At 55.1% G+C, this 22125-nt stretch overlaps 3 protein-coding genes across 11 annotated transcripts; 2 read left to right on the forward strand and 1 right to left on the reverse strand.

Moving 5' to 3' along the window:
• Positions 1-190: 190 nt before the first annotated feature.
• Tbc1d17 (TBC1 domain family member 17) lies at positions 191-8143 on the reverse strand. Of its 2 annotated transcripts, XM_021168843.2 has the most exons (17): positions 8026-8143; positions 7613-7711; positions 7444-7518; positions 5966-6089; positions 5066-5273; positions 4449-4560; positions 4204-4365; positions 3443-3571; positions 3256-3359; positions 2569-2663; positions 2124-2240; positions 1945-2045; positions 1750-1849; positions 1340-1437; positions 1120-1236; positions 702-788; positions 191-579 (listed from the first exon to the last, which is right to left on the reverse strand). In XM_021168843.2, exons 1-17 carry the CDS (start codon positions 8044-8046, stop codon positions 388-390), a joined length of 1941 nt encoding a protein of 646 aa, XP_021024502.1. In that variant the 5' UTR covers positions 8047-8143; the 3' UTR covers positions 191-387. The 2 variants fall into 2 exon arrangements, with proteins under 2 accessions (XP_021024502.1, XP_029335302.1); XM_029479442.1 differs by lacking the exon at positions 191-579 and having other exon boundaries at positions 1323-1437.
• Positions 8144-8238: 95 nt separating this feature from the next.
• Akt1s1 (AKT1 substrate 1) lies at positions 8239-14643 on the forward strand. Of its 8 annotated transcripts, none has more exons than XM_021168847.2 (5): positions 8239-8524; positions 11802-12190; positions 13008-13085; positions 13167-13336; positions 13810-14643. In XM_021168847.2, exons 1-5 carry the CDS (start codon positions 8319-8321, stop codon positions 13951-13953), a joined length of 987 nt encoding a protein of 328 aa, XP_021024506.1. In that variant the 5' UTR covers positions 8239-8318; the 3' UTR covers positions 13954-14643. The 8 variants fall into 8 exon arrangements, with proteins under 8 accessions (XP_021024506.1, XP_021024511.1, XP_029335304.1 ...); XM_029479444.1 differs by lacking the exon at positions 8239-8524 and adding an exon at positions 8531-9183; XM_021168848.2 differs by lacking the exon at positions 8239-8524 and adding an exon at positions 8531-8866 and having other exon boundaries at positions 13810-14640.
• Positions 14644-16336: 1693 nt separating this feature from the next.
• On the forward strand, positions 16337-21987 carry Pnkp (polynucleotide kinase 3'-phosphatase). The gene is made up of 16 exons (XM_021166948.1): positions 16337-16745; positions 17309-17355; positions 17600-17896; positions 18867-18946; positions 19032-19089; positions 19223-19330; positions 19514-19585; positions 20017-20065; positions 20147-20217; positions 20309-20401; positions 20480-20576; positions 20662-20723; positions 20811-20920; positions 21270-21357; positions 21441-21502; positions 21576-21987. Exons 1-16 carry the CDS (start codon positions 16595-16597, stop codon positions 21697-21699), a joined length of 1569 nt encoding a protein of 522 aa, XP_021022607.1. The 5' UTR covers positions 16337-16594; the 3' UTR covers positions 21700-21987.
• The last annotated feature ends 138 nt before the right edge of the window (positions 21988-22125 follow it).

The following is a 22125-nucleotide window of genomic DNA, read 5'->3' on the forward strand; positions in this document are numbered from 1 at the left end:
ATGCACTGGTTTCCAGAATATAACTGCCCTAGGTGGGACGACACTTGAGTGAACGAACACTACACTGTGGTGAAGAGATCAGACGCTGGGGTGGTGACAGATCCTGACTGGAACAAAAACCCAGCAGCCTTGAGGCCAGCATGGGCTATGAGCAAGATGGGAAAAGCAAAGTGTCCTGATGCCAGCCCAGTCAACCAAGAACGGTTTATTGCCTCACAATGGCAGCAGCTGGTGGGCAGGCACTCGGGAATCCCCGACCTCTAGGAGGACCTTCCTCCATTTCATTGGCCGGCTCATGGTCTCACTTCGCTCCAGGCCTCCTCCATGGACATGGAGCTCAGGACCTGTCAATCTGCAGGAACCTGGTCAGATGCAATGGGCTAGGAGTCAGGCGCCATCCTCGTCCTCAGGCAGAATCTCAAGACTGCTGTCAGGCTGTGGGACCACTTCCTCAGGCAGCGGCGGGGGCAACGGGGCCCGAGTGGGTGACAAGGGCATTGGAGATACCGGAGGAGATGGGCTACTAGGCTCTTCTGGCTGTGCCAGCCCCAGGATCTCCTGCACATTGTGTGGCAGCTCCTGTGGGAAGAGGAGTGGTCCAAGAGGCTAGTTGATGGGTGAGGGTAGAGTCAGTAGGTGTGGGAGGAGGAGAGCCTGGCTGGGGAGCCATGGGGTTTATCAGGCAAGCACTAAAGACTCACTGGGCAGGCCGTCAGCTGTCTGTACAGAGCCTCTGCCCGTGTCAGCACATCCTCCACACTCAGCTTCATGGTCAGTTCATTGATGTGCTGTGGAAAAGGGAAAGTCAGGTCCATGCCTGCACTCTGCTGATAGACAGAAGCAGACTGGTGCTAGGGGTATAGGGTCCAGCTTCAGGAGTCCCTGGCCTGCCACAATCTTCCATAGCATTCCCTGCTAGCACATGTGGATGCTGGAGCACAAGAGGAAGAGCCCTCACTGGGGAGGGGCAGGCTCCTCTCCTTCACTGCTCTATAAGTACAGCCTAGTAACCTGGTAGGTGGGAAAAACAGGCAGTTCTAACCCCACCCAAGGCGAGCAGCATGCACTGCAGGTGAACTCCACATCTAAGTCAGAGTAGAAGGTGGGAAGTGCCCTCACCTTAAGGATCTCATTGGAGCCAAAGCCAGATAGCATCAGGGTGTCCCGTTCCATGTCCAAGATGGCACAGGCCACCAGCAGGTGCAGATTGGGGCCAGGAAGCCCTGTCCACAGCACCTGGGGCGTCAGAAGGAACCCCTGAAGCCCCATCCTGACCTGCCCATCTGCCTTCCACCTCCCAGTCCTTCTACCAGCCCTCTCACCCCAACTGGCCGCCCACCTCCCACAGCCGGAGGACGTCAGGAAAGGGGAATTCCCTCTTGAACCAGATGAGCAGCCACCGGAAACAGAAGCACAGCGAGCCCGAGTCCTGAGAATCTAGAAGGGAAGCACTGGCAGTTAGCCTTGCCCACAGCTAAATCGAGCTACAGCCCAGATCACACCGTGCTGGACAGTGGGACAGGCAGGTGACAGGCATGACTACACATGTCAATTCTCCTGCTCTATGCAGCACTACCATCCACTCCCTTACCATGTGAGCCACAGCCCCTTCAGCAACAAGGAACTTAGCTAGAATGCTGTGGCCCTAGCTGAGAGTCTAGAGAAACCTCACCTGGCCCAAGGCGGGCAGGCTGCCCTGTCCCTTAGGCTTTGAATGCCAGGTTTTCCTTGGTCTCACACAGGACCTACCCAGGAAATCACAGAGTGGCTGATCCAGCACCCGCAGAAGCAGCAGGAGCTGCCCAAGCTGCCGCTTCATAGTCTCCTGACTCTCTTCAAAGTTCCCATGCTGCAGAGAGCAGGAGGTAAGTGTGAGGGCAGAGCGCAGACTGGATACTTAGCAGCTGTCCCTGACCACTCCCCCTCTCCCATCCTGAGCCTCACCACAAGTTCCATGAAGCCGCAGAAACACCAGAAGGCATCTACTTCGTTCTGAACAACGAAGAGGATCGGGGACAGGAGGTCACTCATACCCTGAACGTAGCCTGAGGGAACACGGGGTCAGCTGCCACACCCTGAGCACCCAGAGCACTCCACTCTCTCCCCATCAGTGTGGTGCTCACCCAAGTCGAAGTGGTACATGCAGTAGGTAAGAAGGATGTCATGGAGCAGGCTCAGCCCAGGGTTCTCAGGGCCTTCATAGAACTTATTAGTCCTGTCCGTACGGCTTACATCTCTCTCTGTGGAGTCCAGCATGGCAGGAACATGAACAAGGTCAGTAGGCCTTCCTAGCTAGTCAGAGGTAGCAGTGATAGTTCCCTGTATGCTGGCAGCCCTGAGCTGCTGGGCTCATGCTAGGGTGAGGATGGAGCTTCCCCAGAACCTATTACCACTACCCACAACATGAGACTCTAGCTATGCCTAGGGAAACAGGCACAGAGAGGTAAGGCCACCCAATCTCCCAGGGAGAGCTGACAAGGGCCCAAGACAACCTTCCCAGCCCTGGCCTCCCCACTGCAGCTCACCCCACCATATCAACTCGACCACATGTTTCCCAGCCCCACCCACCAATGAGGCTTCGGTATCCATGCAGCAGTGAGTTCCTCCGCTCCTGCTCAGCACTCACAGACTTCCACTGCAGCTTCATTCGGAAGTACTCATCCCTGAGAGGGGAGGGACACAGGAGCTAGGACCCCTGCACCTAGAGGACACCTGGAAAACACTTGCCCACATCATCACTCCTCATGCCCTGTTCTGCCCACAAAGGCCACCTGTCCTGCCTTTCCCTTTCTTCTCTCCCGATGCGTCTCTACACAGGAGACCCTGTGGGCTTCTGCTAATATGTGTCACCACCCCTCTCTCTGCTGGACAAGCTTGTCCAGGGACACTAAGGTCCCTGCAAGGGGCCAGACACAGCAGATGCATGACACCCACAGGAAGGAGCCGACAGCCCCTGCAAAGCTGTCTGTAAGAACTGCAACACTGCGACATTGGAGTGAGGGCTGCATGCAATCAGGAGGCAGCCCAGGGGGGGGGGGGGGGGGGGGGGGGGGGTGTGTGGGTGAGGCTGTTCACTGCACAGAGTGTCTCCAAACCAACATTTGTGGAAAAAGCCCCAATACAGCACACACTAGCCCTACAAAACAGTAGGGGGCTGGTGCTGGCTCCAGGACACCATGACCCCAACAACTGGGAGAAGGTGAAGCCTTGGTGTGGAGCTGTCCAAAGCTGTGGGAGCCACACTTTCCCACTCACGTTTTCTTCCGCACGTGCGCCTTGTGCTCTTCAGCTGAGCTCTCCCAGCTAAGGTAACCCAGAAGGAACTTCCAAGCCTCTCGCCGAAGGCCAGGGCTGAGACCCTGAGGGTGCAATGGAGCAACAGTCAGAGAGCTTCCTCCTAGCCATCTGCCGCCCATGCTAGCCTGCACCCACTGACACTCACGCCTGAGAAGATACGGTTTTTCAACTCGGGGACATTCTGCAGGCGACCCTCGGGGCCCACGTAGCGGTTCCACTCTTCCTCTGTGACTGGAGGAGCACGCTCCACTGTGGGACGCTGCCCCAGCTCCACCTGCAGGACACAGGCCAGGTGAGTCCTAAGCCCTCCTGGGCCAGGGAGGAACCCTAAAGACACGTTCTCTGGCCAACAGGAAGCTTCCAGGAAAGGCACAGGCAGGCCTGAGGTAAGAGGGTCACACACTATAAGACCAGGCTAGGAAACTGAGAAGTCCAGTCCAGAAGACCAGACACAGCTGGCAAACTAGTTCAGTAGGGGATGAGCAGTCTCATGTAGATCACCAATGAGGGGCTGGGAGTGCGGCTCAGCGGTAGGGCATCCACCCAGCATGCAACAGCCCCTGGGTTAGACATCCTCAGCAAAGAAAAACATCCACCCAGAACACCACATACAAGTGACGTCTTTTTTGGAGTTTTTGTTTTGTTTTGTTTTCGAGACAGGTTTCTCTGTGTAGCCCTGGCTGTCCTGGAACTCACTCTGTAGAGCAGGCTGGCCTCAAACTCACAGAGATCCACCTGCCTCTGCCTCCCAAGTGCTGGGATTAATGTACCACCTCGAGTCCTCGAGATGTACCACCTCGGTCCTGTGTGAAGTCACTTCTTAAACAGCTCCAGATACTGTTTCCATGTTACCAAGGAGAAAACTGACACAATAGAAAGTCCCAAACAGGACCACTTGATACTCACACAAGAAATGACCTCAAAGCCAGGCTCTGGTTCATCATCTGGCAGCGGGGGTAGGTTAGGGGAGGAGGCGCCCTCAGGGTGCGGCTGTAGGGCTCCCCGGAAGAAGTTGGTCACTCGAGAGAAGCTACTGAAGGTGGTGGAGTAGGGGTCCTGAAGGAAACGCTGGGGATAGGATAGGCAACAGGTATCAGAGCTGTGCCTCTGGCTCTCACCCATCACATCCACGCATGCCCAGGGACACTCACAGACACCACATTGGAGCTGTCCTGGTCAAAGAGCTGCAGGTGGTGGAAGGAGTCGGACAGGGCAGAGGGGTCCTGGGGGAAGACCAAGTAGAGGCGGGAGTCCTGTGGAGAGCTGGGAGGAAGGGGGCACACAGGTGGCTACAGGTGAAGGGCCCCGTGGTACTAGGCCAGCCTGGCCACATTTAATCCAGGTGCTGCAGTCCTTTTCCTGACCACTGAAATGCTACTGCAGGGAAAGGCCCCAGACCAGAGCTGGGCCTGGGAGGCCAATGAGGTCTTTATACTCCTGGGCCAGGCTGACTGACTCAGGGAAGGCGCCTATGAGTGCCTTTGTGGGGATGAGAAGACACTTCCTGTCTTTTCAGGAGACTACTTCTGAAGTCCTACAAAGACAGGCCAGTTCCTCTCTCTGCCCTCCCTTTCAGTCCTATGTAGCCTACACTGGCCCTGAAGTCCCTTCTGTCCCAGCCCTCCAAGCACTGGGACTGCAAAGGGACGCGCCTGGATATTCTTAGCGCCTTCCGACCAGAACTGTGCTTCAACCATGTCCTGAAGCCTCCAGCTACAGCTGCAGAAGAACATGCCAGCTCAAAGGCCTGGCTCAGGCAGAAGCTTACCTGGCCAACAGCAGGTATCGGCTAAGGACTCGGAGCAGGGCTCGGGTACCCCCTCTGTGAAAGTGTAAGGCAGGCAGGGAGCCTCCAGCCTGGGTCACCAGGACCAGGTAGGCCCAGCTGAGGCCTGGCTTGGATCTGCGGATGGACTTGAGCTCCCCCAGGCTCACGGAGAAGGCCCAGGAGCTCCGGGAGGAACTGGGCTCTGCACCTGGGGGGAAGCGAAGAGTGAGGTGTGTGTGCCCTCTCAACAGCCTTGTCATCTGAGGCCTGGCTGGAAGCTACCCTCTCCCAGGCCTCTGAGGATTCTGGGCTACTTGACATTTCCTTAGAAGTAAAACTGCCTGCGCCTGGGAAGAAGCCTGGTAGGCCACGTGTCCATTCCAGAATGTTCCAGAACCTTCTGTTTGAAGACTGTATTCCTCTGCTTGGCACTCAAAGGTAAATCCACCCCTAGTCCTCTGGCTGTCTCACCTCTAGTGGCCTCTTTGCTGCAAGTCCCTACCTGAGCCACAACAAAAGGTTTAAGAAGCTGAACATAGTGACCCTCACCCTTTAGCCCAGTACTTGCCAGGAAGAGGCAGGCAGGTCTCTGAGTTCAAGGCCAGCTAAGACTACAAAAGAGGCTACAGAGTAAGACCATGTCTTTTAAAAAAAGAAAAGAAGAAAAAAGGAAAGAAATTACCCTGTGCTTAGCTGCTTGTCAGCCCTTCCACAACCCACAGACCTGGAAACCTTTAGGAGAATAACTCATTGGAAATGTCCAGAGCCAAGCCATTCTTTTCTAGGCCAGAAAGGAAGCATCTAGAAGCCACCTTGACTATGGGCAAGGAAGCCATTGGAACCATGATCATGAAGGGCAAAATGTGGTCCCCTAGACCACCATGGAACAGTTCCACCTACCTTTCCTGGGCTCTGCCAGGTGGGGCTGTGGCCGCACCGTGCTAATGACAGCCCAGTCAGGTTCATAGCCTGGATCAAAGGTAGGTTCCTCCTCTGAGGTGCTGGGCTCACCCCGACTCGGGTCCTGGAAAGGAGAAATTACAGAATGAGGACCTGCAGTCTCGGGGTTTCCTGCTTGCAGCCTAAGAGCCCAGTGGGAAAGCGAGCTGCAGAACAAGGAGGGAACGAGGCAGGAGGGAGAGAGCTTCATGGTGGCTGGCAGAAAGCCAGGCTACAACCTTACGCTTACGGAGTCAGGAGGCAGCTGCTACACAGGTAAGTGCGCAGAGACCACCTGCAGTCACAACACCAACTGTCAGTCCTGACTTCAATGAGAAAGGACAGGCTCGGGGCTGGACCTCAGCGGTTAAGAGCACTGACTGCTCCTCCAGAGGTCCTGAGTTCAGTTTCCAGCAACCACATGGTGGCTCACAAGCATTGTAATGGGCATCCAAAGCCCTATTCTGGTGTGTCTGAAGACAGTGACAGTGTACTGATATAAATATAATAAATAAATCTTTTTTTTTTTAAAAAAACTTTTTTTAAAAAAAGAAAAAAGAAAAGGGCAGGCTCACACCCCTGCTCTCAGCCCTTTCTGTGTTCTTGTCAAGGTTCCTCTGTGTCCTTTTGACTTTTCACTGTAACTGAATGAAGAGCTTCAAGTGGTAGCCATTGTCATTGTGACTAGCTGTGTGTCTACAGGGGGTACTGGTGATGGACAGATAGGGGATACTGTTGAGCAGGGCCAGACATCGGCTCAACGGCTAAGACAGATGACCTAAGTTCAGTCCAGAGAACCCACAAGGAGAAATGAATGACTCCTCCGAGTAGCACACACACAAATAAGCAAATAAATCATATACGGCCAGAAAGATAGTTTAGTGGTTAGCAAGGCTTACTGCACAATCCCAGAGACCAGAGTTCAGATCCTAGTCCCCACATACATCCTAAGCTCCAGCATGTGTCTGCAGTGCTGTCCTCTGCATGCACTCACAGCTAGTGCACACACATGCTCACACACTCACACCCCCTCCACCCACCCCACACAATCTAAATCTTTGGGCTTAGTGAGAGGGCTCTGGACTTGCTGCCAAAACCGGCAACCTGGGTTCAACCCTGGAGCCCACTCGGTGAAAGCCCACTCAGTGGAACCTGCTACCACAGGTTATCCTCTGACCTCCACACACCCACACCGCGGCATGTGAATACACACACACAATAAATAAATGTAAATAAATAAACATAAAGCAAGCAGAGGGGAAAGAAAGCTGCCTCAGACCAAAACTAGGCCACACCCCTTGAGAAATCTGAACCCAGCAGGGTCCCCTAAGGAGCCAAGAGGATATGGCATTAGGTCATTTCACAAAGCAAACAGGCTCACAGGTTCCCGAGTACTCCCTGCCTTCCACTCGAGTGGGGAAGAGGAGCGGGTCGCCTACCTTCTTGGAGAAGAGAATCTGGGTTGGGTCTCCAGCCTCCTCCACCGGAGCCCAGTGCAGGAAGACGTCGCTGTCCTGAGGGACATAGGGAGGACTTAGTAGAGTCACCCGAATGCCCCTCATCCCTCAATTCGAAGTTCCCACACATGCCACCTCCATCCCGGCCCACCTTTTCCACCACTCGTATGACGCCGGCGATGAGCGAGTCTGGATCCTGGTGTTTCCGGGCGCTGGTGTGCAGGTACACGCCTCCCTTTTCAAACACCACCTAGTGAAAGCCAAGGGTCTAAGGGAGGCGTTTTCCCCAGGGGCGGGGTCTAAAGCCCCTGACTGACAAGCTGAGATGGGGCGTGGTGAGTCTACAGCCCCGCCTCGCGCCCCAGATGGGCGTGCGTTTTCCCAGGGGGCGGGGCTAAGGGAGGCTCTCCCTAAGGACTGCGGAGAGTGACAACAGCATCGTAACCAGAAGCTGGTGCTTGCTAAGTTGACTCGGCCTAGTCCCTGCACAGCAGAAGGTGGAAGCGGACCACCAGTGGGGGGCGTCTCCTATAATAAGCAAGGGAATGATTTCCAAAGTCTTACCCTGTAGCTGGATCCTTCCATTGCCGCCGCGGAGGTTCCACTGCCCCGATCTCCTCCTTTTCCGGGTCAACTTGGTGTCATATCCGGAAAAATAACGCTCCCTTCCAGGCCAGATAGTGGTAGCGTCTCCGAGGTTGTAAGGCTGCGGTGGGTGAGACCATCTGTTTGAACAGGGTAGTTGAAACCCTAAGACTTAGGTCACGAGGTGTAGACCGCAAAGTTGGCAAGGGTCAGCGGGACGGCGCAGGCGCACTGCGCCACTCTCGCCACGAAGTAAACAAGTAGGAGGACCCATGCTCGCAGCCCAACTCGTGATCGCTCGGGAACGCCTCCTTGGCCCTCTCCATATTTTATACTGGCATCGAAGCCAATACTGTGCCGTTTTTCTCGAGGACAAACAAGAGCGGCTTGGTGGGAGCCATGTTAATGCGGGGCACTACCATCTCTTTGCGGGGCACGACGGCAGGGTGCTGGAAAAGCGAAACGGAGAGAGGAAAAGGTGAGAGAAGCGGTATGGCACCAGAGGCGCAGAGGGGCTCGGGATAAAGGGTGAAGCCGTCAGTGCTCCTGGAAACGAAGCTGCCCCAAATTTCTGAGTCACCGTGGAAAGAGGACCGCACCACCATCTTGAAACTGGGCAAACCGAAGCAAGAAACGCTGCCATATTGAATCTTTGCCAGCTTTGTGCTAAAGGGAGCGAGCGAGGGCCTAGGGGAGGGGGGTCTAGTGTGGACGGAAGGAAGCGTCCATATGCTTTATAGGCATATGAAGCCATACTGACTGCCACGTCAGGACGGGAGCAGACGTTGAATACGAACGAGGGACGTCATGCCGCTTGCGTGTGAGCATGGGCATGTAGTCATGCCGCTTGCCTACGCTTGTGTGAGCATGGGCATGCGGTCATAGTTGTTGCGGGCAATTCGAAACAGTAGCTAAAGTCTTTGGCCATATTTTCCATCCGTGGGCACCCTTGCTGTCGCTCTTGCCCACGGCTTGCCGACGTAGCTTCTAGTTGCTATTTTGATTTGAGGCATGCAGGATAAGGGAGGAGGAGTGTACACAATGGAGGAGGGGCAGCCACACGGAAATGACGCAAGAAGCCGCCATGCCTTTTGAGGGCGGCGACGGCGCCTGGCCGGCCATGCTGGCTACGGGCACGTGAGTGGAGGCGGCGTTGTGAGCTGGGGTTTGGGGAGGGTCTGGCCTTCCTGAGGTTGAGGGGCAGTGGGAGGGTGAGCCCCCGTGGGAAGGGTATGGTCTGCATAGGTCAGGGGGGCAGTGATCGTCCTGCGACTCTTGGCCGACTGCTGAAAGGGCTCACGCTCGACCCCATGTGTCTGACTCGCGACCAAGTGTAGACGAGCTTCACTGCGGGGGTGCCGACGGGCTGGAACCCTCACGCTGGCGGTGAACCATGTCCATACGGCTCTGTGTGCTGGGGGTCGCGGGTGGGTGAGGGGGCGCCCCGGGCGGGACTTCCGGTCCCGATCCCCACCGGGGGCGGGATTTCCTGTTGTGTTCCTAGAGCAGGGGCCTCTCTGGGCTGCGGGCGTGGTGTAGCCTTGGTTGGCGGCCTCACTTCGGTGGTAGGATCCTTCTTGGACGTCCCGCACCGTGTCCCGTGCTGCGGCCGTTTTCTTTTCTATCTTCCTCCACAACTGTCCTGGAAGGCCTGCACCTTCCCGCTGGACAGCTCCCCCTTCCTGGTTTGCCCCCAGTCTCGCCTCATAGGGGGCCATAGGCCTAGGAGGTTGGAGTAAGTTGCCCTCCTTCCAGCCGCCTTCACAAGTCATTCACCCGGTGACACTGCTGCTGTGGCTGCCCCCGAGATCTCGTGCAAAGGAGCTGGGACTTGCCACTCTTTGCCCTCTCGTATTCTCATGGAAGTGAGGACCGAAGCTGTGTCATCTTGGATCAGTCACTTTCTTGCCCTTAGCCATAACCCTAAACTTCCAGCCTCCTTTATTAGCTAGGAGAGGTGGAAGGTGTGTGTAGGAGTTGCTGGGCGCCTTTTAAAGCTGTAGGTAGGACTTTGAGGCCCAGCAGACAGTAGTGTCAAAGCACTGCAGCTTTCTCCCTGTCCATGTGATGGGATGGGGGATGCAGTCTACTGAGGTAGGCAGGGTGGAGCGCAGTATTGGCAGAGAAGGCTCTAGACAACAGACTGCTCTTCTCAGTGGTCAGTTCTGCCAGTATAACAGTCAAGAGCCTGGGTTCAGAGCTTCAGGCTGTAAAGTGGGGTGTCCATTGCTGATTCATGGAGGAAGTGAGGGGTTGCTTAGGAACGGTGATCATCTTCTGGTCCAACATATGAGTCGTTCCCACTTTGGTGAGTCAGGGGAAGCAGACCAGTGTGGAGTCTGTGCAGACTGGCTTTTTAAAGTGTTAAGTGACAGGAGCCTGCAAACTGCATCCATATTTCTCTTCACTGTGGTCCTGGTGGGCTTAAGTTGCTCCAGTGATGGGAGCTCACCACCTCTCAGTTCTCAGCTGCCTGGCAGCTGTGGTTCACACACTGCTTAATGGAGGAGATGGGCACTGGGAGCCAGTGAGTGGTCCAAGGTCACACTAAATCATGGTGGGAATCCAGATCCTTGGGCTTCAGTTCTGTCTGATGGGGAGACAGGCAGCAGAATAGCTGTCACAACTCTCCAAGCACCACAGAGCCCTGCACGGCAGGGGCTGAGGAGATGTAGAAGCTGAAGCTGTGATTCTGGGTACAGAGCAGCTTGCATCTTCCTGTGTCCACCTTCAGTCCAGAGCTCATCTCTCTCCTGAAAGAATGATCCCAGAGAAGGCGGCATCTCCCTCACCTAGTGATTGGAAAGTTGGCAGTGACCTGAGAACCAGTGATGTGGGTGCGGGGTCCACCTGGTCCTGGTCACCCTAGAGGGCAGACTGTAGGTCCACTGCAGGGGGAGAGGACCTACTGGACCACGTGAAAGAGGAAGGCATAGCACTGGCCAGGCAGCTGTGCTACAGAAGCCATGCAAATCACCTGTGGGTTTTGTTTTGTTCTTTGAGACTGGATCTCTGTATCCTAGGCTAACTTCAAAGCTGTAAAAGTCTTGCTTCAGTCTCTTGAGTACCATGCTTTCAGATGTGTGCCACCATACCTGGTTACACGTGTATTAACATGCTACACACCATGGGAAAGGTGCACATGAAATTGGTGTAAGTCTTCAAAGACTTACGTTAGGCTGGGCATACGGTGCTTCCCATCTCCAGTTGCAGGGACTCGGGTAGTGGAGGGAAGTCGGTTACGAAGGTTCGGTGCCAGCCATATATTAAACCCTACGCAGTTCAGTTGGCGCTTGCAGACACTAACTCACCAAGCTGGGGTTTGGTCCCCAGCAAACTGGGCGTGGTGGTGTGCATGTGTGACCCAAGCACTCAAGAACTGGATGCATGAGAATCGGGACTCCAAAGTTACCTTTTACACATAGTGAGTTTGGGGCCAACTTGAGTACTTGATCCTGGCTCCCAAAGTATTAAGAAGCCAAACTAAAGAACCACAAACCAACTTGACTCCAATGTTCATAGCCAAAACAGATGGAGACTCGAAGGCTTTGGGTAGTTCCTGTGTGGAACAGGATGGGGCCAGAAAGCAATCTAGGACTAGGAAGGATATCAGGGGAGACAGGTGTGGGAATCGGGGGAGCTCAGCTGGGATGGTCACGTGCCATGGAGGGGAGTTGCATTGCAGTAATCGCCCCTCAGGATGGGGAGTGATGATTGCGGCATCCTGAGCCCCTCTATCCTGCTCTGGCCCACAGGGCTCGGATGGCGTCTGGGCGGCCAGAGGAACTGTGGGAAGCCGTCGTGGGGGCCGCCGAGCGCTTTCGGGCCCGCACTGGCACAGAGCTGGTATTACTGACTGCAGCACCGCCGCCACCGCCCCGCCCTGGACCCTGTGCCTATGCCGCCCATGGCCGCGGAGCCCTGGCAGAGGCCGCCCGGCGCTGCCTCCACGACATCGCACAGGCGCACAGGGCTGCCACTGCCACCCGACCTCCTGGTCCCCCACCAGCACCACAGCCGCCCAGCCCTGCTCCTAGTCCACCACCTCGGCCAGCCCTGGTCAGGGAGGATGAGGAGGAAGATGAGGAGGAGCCCACTGAAACAGAGACATCTGGGGAGCGGCTGGGCGGTAGCGATAATGGAGGTGAGCTAATAGGGCTGGTGCTGGAGTGGGGTTGCTGGTTAACTGGACGCTTGTCCAGGGTGTTCTGTGGGTCCTTGGGGCTGCATTCCTTCCAAGCCTCACACAAGAGCCAACCACTTTATAGGAGTAATAACACAATAATGTTGCACAAATGTAGCACACCAGGGTTGGGAGATTTCCTTGAGGGCTTCTTGTCTGGCCAAGCAACTGGTGAGAAGTGCAGGTGTTTCTGGAAAGGGGGAGGGGCTGCCATCCCATCCAAGGGAGACAGAAGTTTCCTAAGAGTGGGACGTTGCTACAGCTGAGGAGGCCAGGGCTGGAGATGGTTACAAGCACACATTGTGTGGCATGGTAAGGCCAAAGACAGCATTTTCCATGCCCCAGCAATCCCACTGTGGGCACCTGGGTGTAGGGACTGCTGTTTGGGGAGAATAAGGAAGTTGGATGCTTCTCCCAGAAAGTACTGTCACCACAGGACTTTGAGGAGTGAATAGGAGTTACTCATTTGCCATCATTACCTGTGGCTGGCACCTTGCCTTTCCTAAAGAAGCCTGCCTTCCATGAAGGCTATGGGCTCTAGAGCCAGGTGTTCTGGTATCAGATCTTTGAAACCAAACTCAGGCAAGTGACATGGTATTGGGATCTTTTATTTGTCCCCACCAGACCATCTTTCTTTGGGAGTTATTTTTGGGCCATGTCCCAAGCACCATGTTGACTCTGGTAGTACCTGATAATGGGAGGGACCCTCAGTGACCAGGGAGACAAATGAAAAAGTGTTGAGACCAGGGACCGACTGCAGGGCCTGTCTACCCGACAGGTCTCTTCATGATGGATGAGGATGCCACCCTCCAGGACCTGCCCCCCTTCTGCGAGTCAGACCCGGAGAGCACAGACGGTGAGGATCCTGGGTTGTCCAAGCCCTAGGAGGCCAGGCAGAGGGTAGGGGGGCAGAAGCTGAAGCTTCCCTGTATCATAGACGGCAGCCTGAGCGAGGAGACACCCGCTGGTCCCCCAGCCTGTCCCCAGCCCCCGGCCACAGCCCTGCCTACCCAGCAGTATGCCAAGTCTCTGCCCGTGTCGGTGCCAGTGTGGGCCTTCAAGGAGAAGAGGACAGAAGCCCGATCGTCAGATGAGGAGAATGGCCCGGTGAGAGGGGGGAATGAGACAAGTGTTCTGCCCTGGGGAGCCCCACTGTAGTTTAGGAGAAAGGCCCCTCCCTCGACTGTCCAAAGTCGTTTGGGAGGGAGTCAGGGAAACTGAAGCTCCGGGTTAAAGCGGTGGTCTCTGGCTGGACTGGTCTGACCTGGCGCCCCCTTTACAGAAAACTCCCTAAAGTAGAAGGGACAACAAGGCACTGAGTGATCACGTGACACCCCGCTCGGGGCGCCGGCGCCTTCCATAGCTGGCTCTACATATGGCGACCCCCTAGATTCAGGTGGGATGCCTGCTGTCGTGGCCGAAGCGTGGCCGGACCGGGGACCTTGCACTGGGCCCCTGCTTCTTAGCAGTGGTAGAGTTGAAGAAGGAGGTGGGATGCGGAACGTGCCGTTTCGCGGACTGCCGGAATGGCGGGCTTCCGGGAGGCGGGCCCTGCACACTGACAGTTTCCTTCTCCCCAGCCCTCCTCGCCCGACCTAGACCGAATAGCGGCCAGCATGCGCGCGCTGGTGCTGCGGGAGGCTGAGGACACCCAGGTCTTCGGGGACCTTCCGCGGCCGCGGCTCAATACCAGCGACTTCCAGAAGCTGAAGCGGAAATATTAAGCGTGCAGAAAGCCTCGGCCTGCGAGAGGCCACTGCCTCTCGCTCGGCCCAGCAAGAGAACAATTCTTTCCGGGATTGGCTGGCTCCGGTTGGGCGCGGCCGGTTCTAAACGCTCCGAGGGTCAACTCCGTTTCTTGCCTAGCAAACGAAGCTTTGCCCGCACAGCCTTGACTCGCGGCCCCAGCGCGGAGCCGGGCTGCGGGAGCTGGCGCTGCTCAGCCAGTGTCGGAAGAGTTGCCCGCCGCCCTTCCAGAGTTCCCCTACCCGATTGGTCCCGGCCTCCTGGGAGTGTGGCCAAGCCCTCCCTAACCCAGAATTGGCCCGAGGCCTTGAATTTCTTACACTACTAGGGCTGTTAATCGATTGTTTTTGTTTTTGTTGTTTTCTTTGCCTGAGTCCTGACAATTGTATCCCGGTTCCCCAGGGGACAGTCTGGGTCCCTCTCTGCGTCTGACGCCCCCTATAGGTTCCACCGCACGACAGCCTGTCCATCAAAACTTGTCCTGTACCCAGGACGGTACCAGCTTCCTGTCCCCCGACCCTAACAGGTGCCTTAAAAGGCCCTCTCCCACCCAAGGTGGGGGGGCCGGGGGGGCCTCACTTTCCGGCCCTAGACTTGGGTGCGGGAGAGTGGGATGGGGGTAGGGAGGGGCGCTCTGAGATTAAAGTTTTACCTCTGACTAGTGAGTTCGTGTTGTGCGTGAGTGTGACCCTATGAAGCGTTCATGACAATTTAATGAAGTTCAGGGTTCGACACCCAGTCTGTGGGGAGCGGTAGAAAGGCAAACCAGGGAATCTCCATTTCCCAACATCCAAAGATGAGAAAGGGGGATAGAGGACTGTCATCTTCACACTAGTAATGTGGATTGTCTCCCTTTTGTTACTTTGTAGCCCAGGCTATCTCTTCAGTTTTTGTGCTGGGATTTCCCATCTGCCCCATCATACCCAGCTTTAGCGTATTTGTCCCAGAAGTAGAAGCGATTTTCCCACTTTATTGCAAAGGGAGCGGCATCGTAGAAGCAAAGAGTGTATAGTGATGCTATGTGCTTCAAATGCTAAGAACAAGCTGGTTTGTTTCTGCTGCTATGCAGAGGAATGATGAAGGCCCACATCTGTCATTCCATCACAGCAGGGAGGTGGGTTTAAGGAGGCACAGGTGTTCACATCAATCTAGACTTTTTGAGACCATGCCTCAAAGAACAAAAAAAAAAAAAAAAAAAAAAAAAAAAAAAACATGAGCAGTGGCACACACCTTTAATTCTAGCACTTGGGAAACAGGAGCAGGTGAATCCCCTGGTATCAGAAAGTAAAACAACCCATCAATGGCCAAGTGTGATGGCATTTTCTTCCTTCCTCCCCTACCCCCACCCCCACCCCCAGCTTTTAGAGCGTGTTTTTCAAGATAGGGTTTCTCTGTGTAGCCCTGGTTGTCCTAGAGCCCTTCTGAAGACCAAGCTGTCACTAAACTGGGATCTGCCTGCCTCTGCCTCCACTTCCCCAGTGTTAGAATGAAAGACATGCACTGCCAACCACCTGTCTGTAGCGCTCTATTTTAATACTAATATTTGGAAGGCAGACAGATCCCGAAGTTTGAGCCCAGCTTTGGGTGTATGGTGGATTAACATACACGCCCAAAAAAACCTTGTCTGGGCTGAAAGATAACTGCAGCTGGGCTTTTTGACAGATTTCGCTCATAGAAGGGGAGGCAAGGGCATGGGATCCTGACCTGAGTACCCAGCTGTTCCTCACAAGCAACTATATGCAATTTTGCCCTAGTTGCCTGTGGGTTGGGGGGGGGGGGATAGAGGATACTGGCGAGGAGGGAGGGAAGGGAAGGGCTCTGTCTGTCTGTGCAGTATGAAATGAGGCTCATTTCTGCTAGATGAAAACTGCCCCGTGTGGTTTTTTGCAGGTAGCAACACAACCACCACCACCTATGCTTTGCAAGCCCAATATAGTCGGCTTCCCCAGAATGCTCTGTGGTGGAATCGAATTTCAGGTTATATATACTTCAGGCCTTTGGAGAAGGGTAGGCATTTTTTAGGTCTTCCCCAGGAGAGCAACTTCCTCTTTATTTTATTTTTGCGGTGGGGGCGGAATATTACTATGTAGACTAGGCTGGGCTCTGCCTCCCTAGTACTAGGATTAATATTAAACTCATGTGCCACCGTGCCCAGGAAAGAATTTTAACAAGGCTACATCCTGAGAACCTGTCTCACTAAAACAAACAAACATACATACATACATACATACATACAAGAAAATCAAAACAAAAACAAGTAACTCTAGCGTAGGGATCAAATGCCTATGGATACGAGTGACCCCTATCCGCACTGGCTCAGAGCGCCTCAAGCGAGTCAGGGCTGCGCATGCGCCGTGGGAGGAGCCAAATTTTCGAACAGTCTTTCCCACAGTATAGATGAGCTTTGGAATGAATTCAGAAGTGACTCTACCTATATGCAATCCTCACTGTGCATTGGAAACGTTGTGGTAGCTTGGGAAACGTCGAACCCGCCCATGGGCAAGGGGCGGAATTTCCGGTGTGGCTCGTATTGGGAAAGCAGAACTTCCGGTGGCGGGTGGGTTGCCGGCTGCTGAGCAAGCTCCACGGTGATTCTGTTCCCCTTCACAGCATCCGAGGATGTCACAGCTTGGATCTCGGGGCCGCCTGTGGCTGCAGAGCCCCACCGGTGGGCCGCCCCCTATATTCCTGCCGTCGAATGGCCAAGCCCTGGTCCTCGGTCGGGGACCCCTGACCCAAGTGACGGACCGGAAGTGCTCCCGAAACCAAGGTGGGCACGGGAATGGAACTGCTGCAGAGTGGGATTGGAAGGAAGCAGGGGAGCCTATGCCTAGCCAGAAGCAAGACGAGGCATTATGGGAAGGACAGAGAGGATCTGGGAGATTGTCACCGGAGGGGAGGAGGATACAACAGAGAGACGGTCGCTGGGCAGGCTACAATCAGGCAGTGATGCATCAGGCCATGCCCACGACTTCGGTCTACCCCATGTATCTCATGGAACAAGCCGACCCTACAGATAAAAAAATACATGTTCTGGACAAGTCTCTAGCAATCCTAGGGACTCCGAAGTACCTGTTATGATTGAGGAATAAACTGCCTCGGGCCGGGGTGACACACCCCTGTCATCCAGAGAATTGGGTGGTAGAGGCATGAGAATCAGTTCAAGCCCAGCCGCTAGTATGTAGCGAGTTCAAGGCTATCCTGGGCTATCCTGTGTTGGGGGATTGAGGAAAGAAGGGAGAAAGTGCCTCTTACTTAAGTCCTAGTAGTAGACTGTAGTTGGCCACGCCCCTGTACGTGATGTAAACCCTGACTCCACCCCCTTACCCTCAGTGGAGCTGATTGCAGACCCTGAAACCCGGACAGTGGCAGTGAAACAGGTACCAGTGTCTTGGCAGTGGGTAGCAAGGACTTGGGAGAGGGGCTGGGTAGATGACAACCCTTCAGAAGGCTGGTCAGCTTTCTGCTCTAACACCGTGCCAGACTAGAAGCCACTAACCTTTCAAAGTTCTGACTGGCCACACGAAGTGAATAGGTGGGAAGATTAAAAATCTGATTGGGAGCTAAGGTATTGGACGTGGTGGGGCGGGGTGGTGCCAACCCTAGCTCCTCCTTTGTCTGCAGCTGGGTGTTAACCCGTCAACTGCTGGGGTCCAGGAGTTGAAGCCAGGACTGTCTGGCTCTCTAAGCTTGGGGGATGTCCTTTATCTGGTTAATGGCCTATATCCCCTGACCCTGCGTTGGGAAGAGCTCAGCACACCAGGATCCCAGCCAGATGCTCCACCAGACACTCCTGGGGATCCGGAGGAAGGAGAGGATACTGAGCCGCAGAAAAAGCGAGTTCGGAAATCCTCTCTTGGCTGGGAGAGCTTAAAGAAGTTACTGGTGTTCACAGCGTCTGGGGTGAAGCCCCAGGGCAAGGTGAGGCCGCCACCCCTGCTGCCACCACAGGCTAGCAAGTTAATGTAAAGTTTCCTGTGCAGCCCTGAGCTAGTCTTATCAAAGTTCCTGAGCCTCAACTGTTCTGTGCAGAGAAGACTGAGACACCAGTGGTGCCACCGCCGCCACCACTGAGGTACAGGGTACGGGTCAGGCCCTGTAATCAGCGGTGACCAGACCTTTCTTGGATCACTCTGTAATGAGACCATAGAAAATTCTCGGCCTAGTTCCCTGTGGCCACTCAGCCAACAGTGAGATTTGTTTTTTTAAGAATTGATATGACCCAGCACTCGGGAGGCAGAGGCAAGCGGATTTCTGAGTTTGGGGCCAGCCTGGTCTACAAAGTGAGTTCCAGGACAGCCAGGGCTATAAAGAGAAACCCTGTCTTGAAAAAACAACAAAAACAAAAAACAAAATCAAAAAAAGAATTGATATGAGCCTGCATGATTTTCTGTGTACTGTATGCAGGTGGCTGCAGAGGCCACAGAGCATTGGGTGCCCTGGAGCTGTAGTTACAGGCAGTTACGGGCCATCTGACATTTGTGTGCTCCTAACCACTGAGTCATCTCTCCAACTCTTCCAACAAAGCCCTTTGCTCCTTCTGGGCTGTTGGTTCTCCAAGGAGATGCTCAGAGAAAAAGGATTTGTGAGACACTGGTCCCTACCTAAAACAAAACAAACAAACAAAAAAAAAAAACTGGAAGTGGAGGGCAGAGGACACAGAAGGATAATACTGGTATTTAAAGGCTGGTGTCTCCAGGTGCACGCCTTCAGTCCCTATACCTAGGAGACAGAGGGAGGCAGATCTCTGTAAGTTCAAAGCCAGTCTGGTCTGTAGAGTGAGTTCCAAGACAGCCTAGGCTACACAGAGAAACCCTTGACTTGAAGACAGTAAGCCTGTAAAGAAGGTCAGAGGTGACAGTATCGTTGTCTCTGTTGTTGGTGATACCAGGTGGCTGCCTTTGACCTAGATGGGACCCTCATCACCACCCGCTCTGGAAAGGTCTTCCCCACTAGCCCTAGTGACTGGAGGTGAGGTGGGACATGGGAGGGGGCTGGGCTGGGAGCCCAGAGTTCTTTAGAGCACAAGTCACCTGCTACTTCCTGTCCACCTTAGGATTCTGTACCCAGAGATTCCAAAGAAGCTCCAGGAGCTGGCTGCTGAGGGCTACAAGGTGTGTGTGTGTGTCTGTGTGTGTGTGTGTGTGTGCGTGCGCGCGCGCGCGAGCGCGTATGTGCGTGCATGGACACATGCATGCACATGCCTGGGTCGAGACAGGGCTCCAGTGTGTCCCTGTCTGTCCCCAGTTGGTAATCTTCACCAACCAAATGGGCATCGGGCGAGGCAAGCTGCCAGCAGAGGTGTTCAAGACCAAGGTGGAAGCTGTATTGGAGAAGTTAGGGGTCCCATTTCAGGTATGGCCAGAAGGGACACTTAGGGACTATATAGGACAGAGACCCAGAGAGAACGTGCCATTGCATCGGGGGGGTGGGGGGGGTGGGGGGAAACCCTTGGCTGGGATCATGCTGACAGGAACTGTTCTCTGAGATCCCAAGGGGACAGGCACTAAGAACACTGTGGCCTGACTACCTCCATAGGTGCTGGTGGCAACGCATGCAGGTCTAAACCGAAAGCCAGTGAGTGGCATGTGGGACCATTTGCAGGAGCAGGTGAGCGCCCTCCTGCCTTTTATACTGCCTGTCCCAGCCTTCCCCTCACCACACTGGTGGCCACTGGAAATGCCTAGAGGTGCTGGGGGCATGGGGTAACCAGGTCCAGCCTCTGTGAGGTCTGAGGCAGTGTTAGGTAAACAGAGATGCTCAGGGCTAAGGGGGACAGTCTGGTAGGTAGAGGGGACATGGGAAACAGGCTGAGAAGGAAGTGGCCCACAGGTAGGAGCATACAGATCCAGGAAGGCCCACCTTGATTAGGGCCACAAGTTGGAAGAGCAGGGAGTGTGGGCTGCTGCAGGATGTGCGCCCTCTGGAGGCCACTGGGGGAGCAAGCGAGACACTCAGCAGCAATGCCCTGGTGTGTGGTCCAGCCAGCCCCTCTGCTGTCCCATCCAGTGGGTTGGACTTCTCATTGCCTCTCTCTGTAGGCCAACGAGGGCATCCCCATCTCCATAGAGGACAGTGTCTTCGTGGGAGGTAAGAGGCGGGCGCAGGCTTCTAGGGGTTCAGGAATCCTCTCTGAGCTCAGTGTTAGACAGGGTCGCCCTTCCCTTACAGATGCAGCAGGGCGCCTAGCCAACTGGGCCCCAGGGAGGAAAAAAAAGGATTTCTCTTGTGCAGACCGCCTGGTAAGCCTGGTGTCTATGCCCCGCCCTGTCCATGTGACACCCACCCTCACTGCACCTCTGCACCCACCTAACCCCTGCTTTCCGTCCTCAGTTCGCCCTTAACGTTGGCCTGCCCTTTGCCACTCCGGAAGAGTTTTTCCTTAAGTGGCCAGCTGCCCGCTTTGAGCTTCCAGCTTTCGACCCGGTGAGGCCCAAAAGGGAAGGGGATGAAAGGCCCTTGTGGGCTCCCTGATCTCATGCCCCCGTTTTGTTCCCCTGCCAGAGGACTATCTCCAGTGCTGGGCCCCTCTACCTCCCAGAGTCCAGCTCTCTCCTGAGCCCCAACCCAGAGGTGGTGGTCGCAGTAGGATTCCCTGGGGGTGAGATGCCACAGCCCGACCTCTGGCTCCCCCTGGCACTCACTTGGGTCCTAGGCACTAGCTGATGACTCTACTGCCCCCACAGCCGGCAAGTCCACTTTCATCCAGGAGCACCTAGTGTCAGCTGGCTATGTCCATGTGAACAGGGTGAGTGGGACTGCACCTCCCCTCCCCGCCACCGTTCAAGGATGGGAACTCCCCTGACTGACTTGTTATCTGCCCTGGGTCCCACAGGACACGCTGGGCTCGTGGCAGCGCTGTGTGAGCTCATGCCAGGCGGCACTGAGGCAGGGGAAGCAAGTCGTGATTGACAACACCAACCCAGATGTCTCAAGTCGGGCCAGGTACTGGAAACTCATGGTGGGCTCGGGGAGCACTGCACATACTAGGGGAGCACTGAGTGTACTAGGGGAGCACTGGGTGTACTGGGGAGCACTGAGTATACTAGGGGAGCACTGAGTGTACTGGGGAGCACTGAGTGTACTGGGGAGCACTGAGTGTACTAGGGGAGCACTGAGTGTACTGGGGAGCACTGAGTATACTAGGGGAGCACTGAGTGTACTGGGGAGCACTGAGTGTACTGGGGAGCACTGCGTGTACTAGGGGAGCACTGAGTATACTAGGGGAGCACTGAGTATACTAGGGGAGCACTGAGTGTACTAGGCGGCAGTGACAGCTGTTTTGCCTCCACAGGTACATCCAATGTGCCAAAGATGCAGGTGTGCCCTGCCGCTGTTTCAACTTCTGTGCTACAATAGAGCAGGCACGCCACAACAACAGGGTGAGCCACTCTCCAGGCCCCATCCCACCCTACCCCCCCCTCATCTAAGCCTTGCACCCTCTGACTTTTGTGCCATTTTGCAGTTCCGTGAGATGACCGACCCTTCGCATGCACCTGTGTCGGACATGGTCATGTTTAGCTACAGGTCCGGGGGTTCTGGGGTTCTGGAGGGGGTGGGGGAGGTGGGGGTAACAGAGCCTCACACCCCCATCCCACAGGAAGCAGTTTGAGCCGCCCACACTGGCTGAAGGCTTCCTGGAGATCCTTGAGATTCCATTCCGGTTACAGGAGCATCTGGACCCGGCACTGCAGCGACTGTACCGCCAGTTTTCCGAGGGCTGAGCCCTCAATAAACACTGGTGCCACTCTGTGCACAGCCATCTTGCTGGGGTTGTGGGAGGCAAAACAGGTGCCACAGCATCCTGCATTGAGCTTGGGCTTCCAAGTGGGCTCTTGTGTACCTAGCATACTTGGCCTGGGAGCTTGAGCAGCCACAGCCATTTTGTGGTGTGACTCACCAGCCAGCACCAGGTTTCAGAAACCAGTTGTGGGACACTGGACCCGAGACTGGAGTCTGGGGGTGTTAAATTTGACCAGGTACAGGAAGATTATAATAATGTGTCAAAGAAAGGCTGCCATGTGGATAACTAGCCTGATGAGCCTGCTTTTCCGTCTACTTAGAGATGGTCTAACATCACACATCCCCCGAACTTCAAGACTTAGCAGCTGTGTTGGGGTCGACCCACACTGTGTAACTTAACGACACAA

Source organism: Mus caroli, chromosome 7, assembly GCF_900094665.2.
Source record: "Mus caroli chromosome 7, CAROLI_EIJ_v1.1, whole genome shotgun sequence".
NCBI lineage: Eukaryota > Metazoa > Chordata > Mammalia > Rodentia > Muridae > Mus > Mus caroli.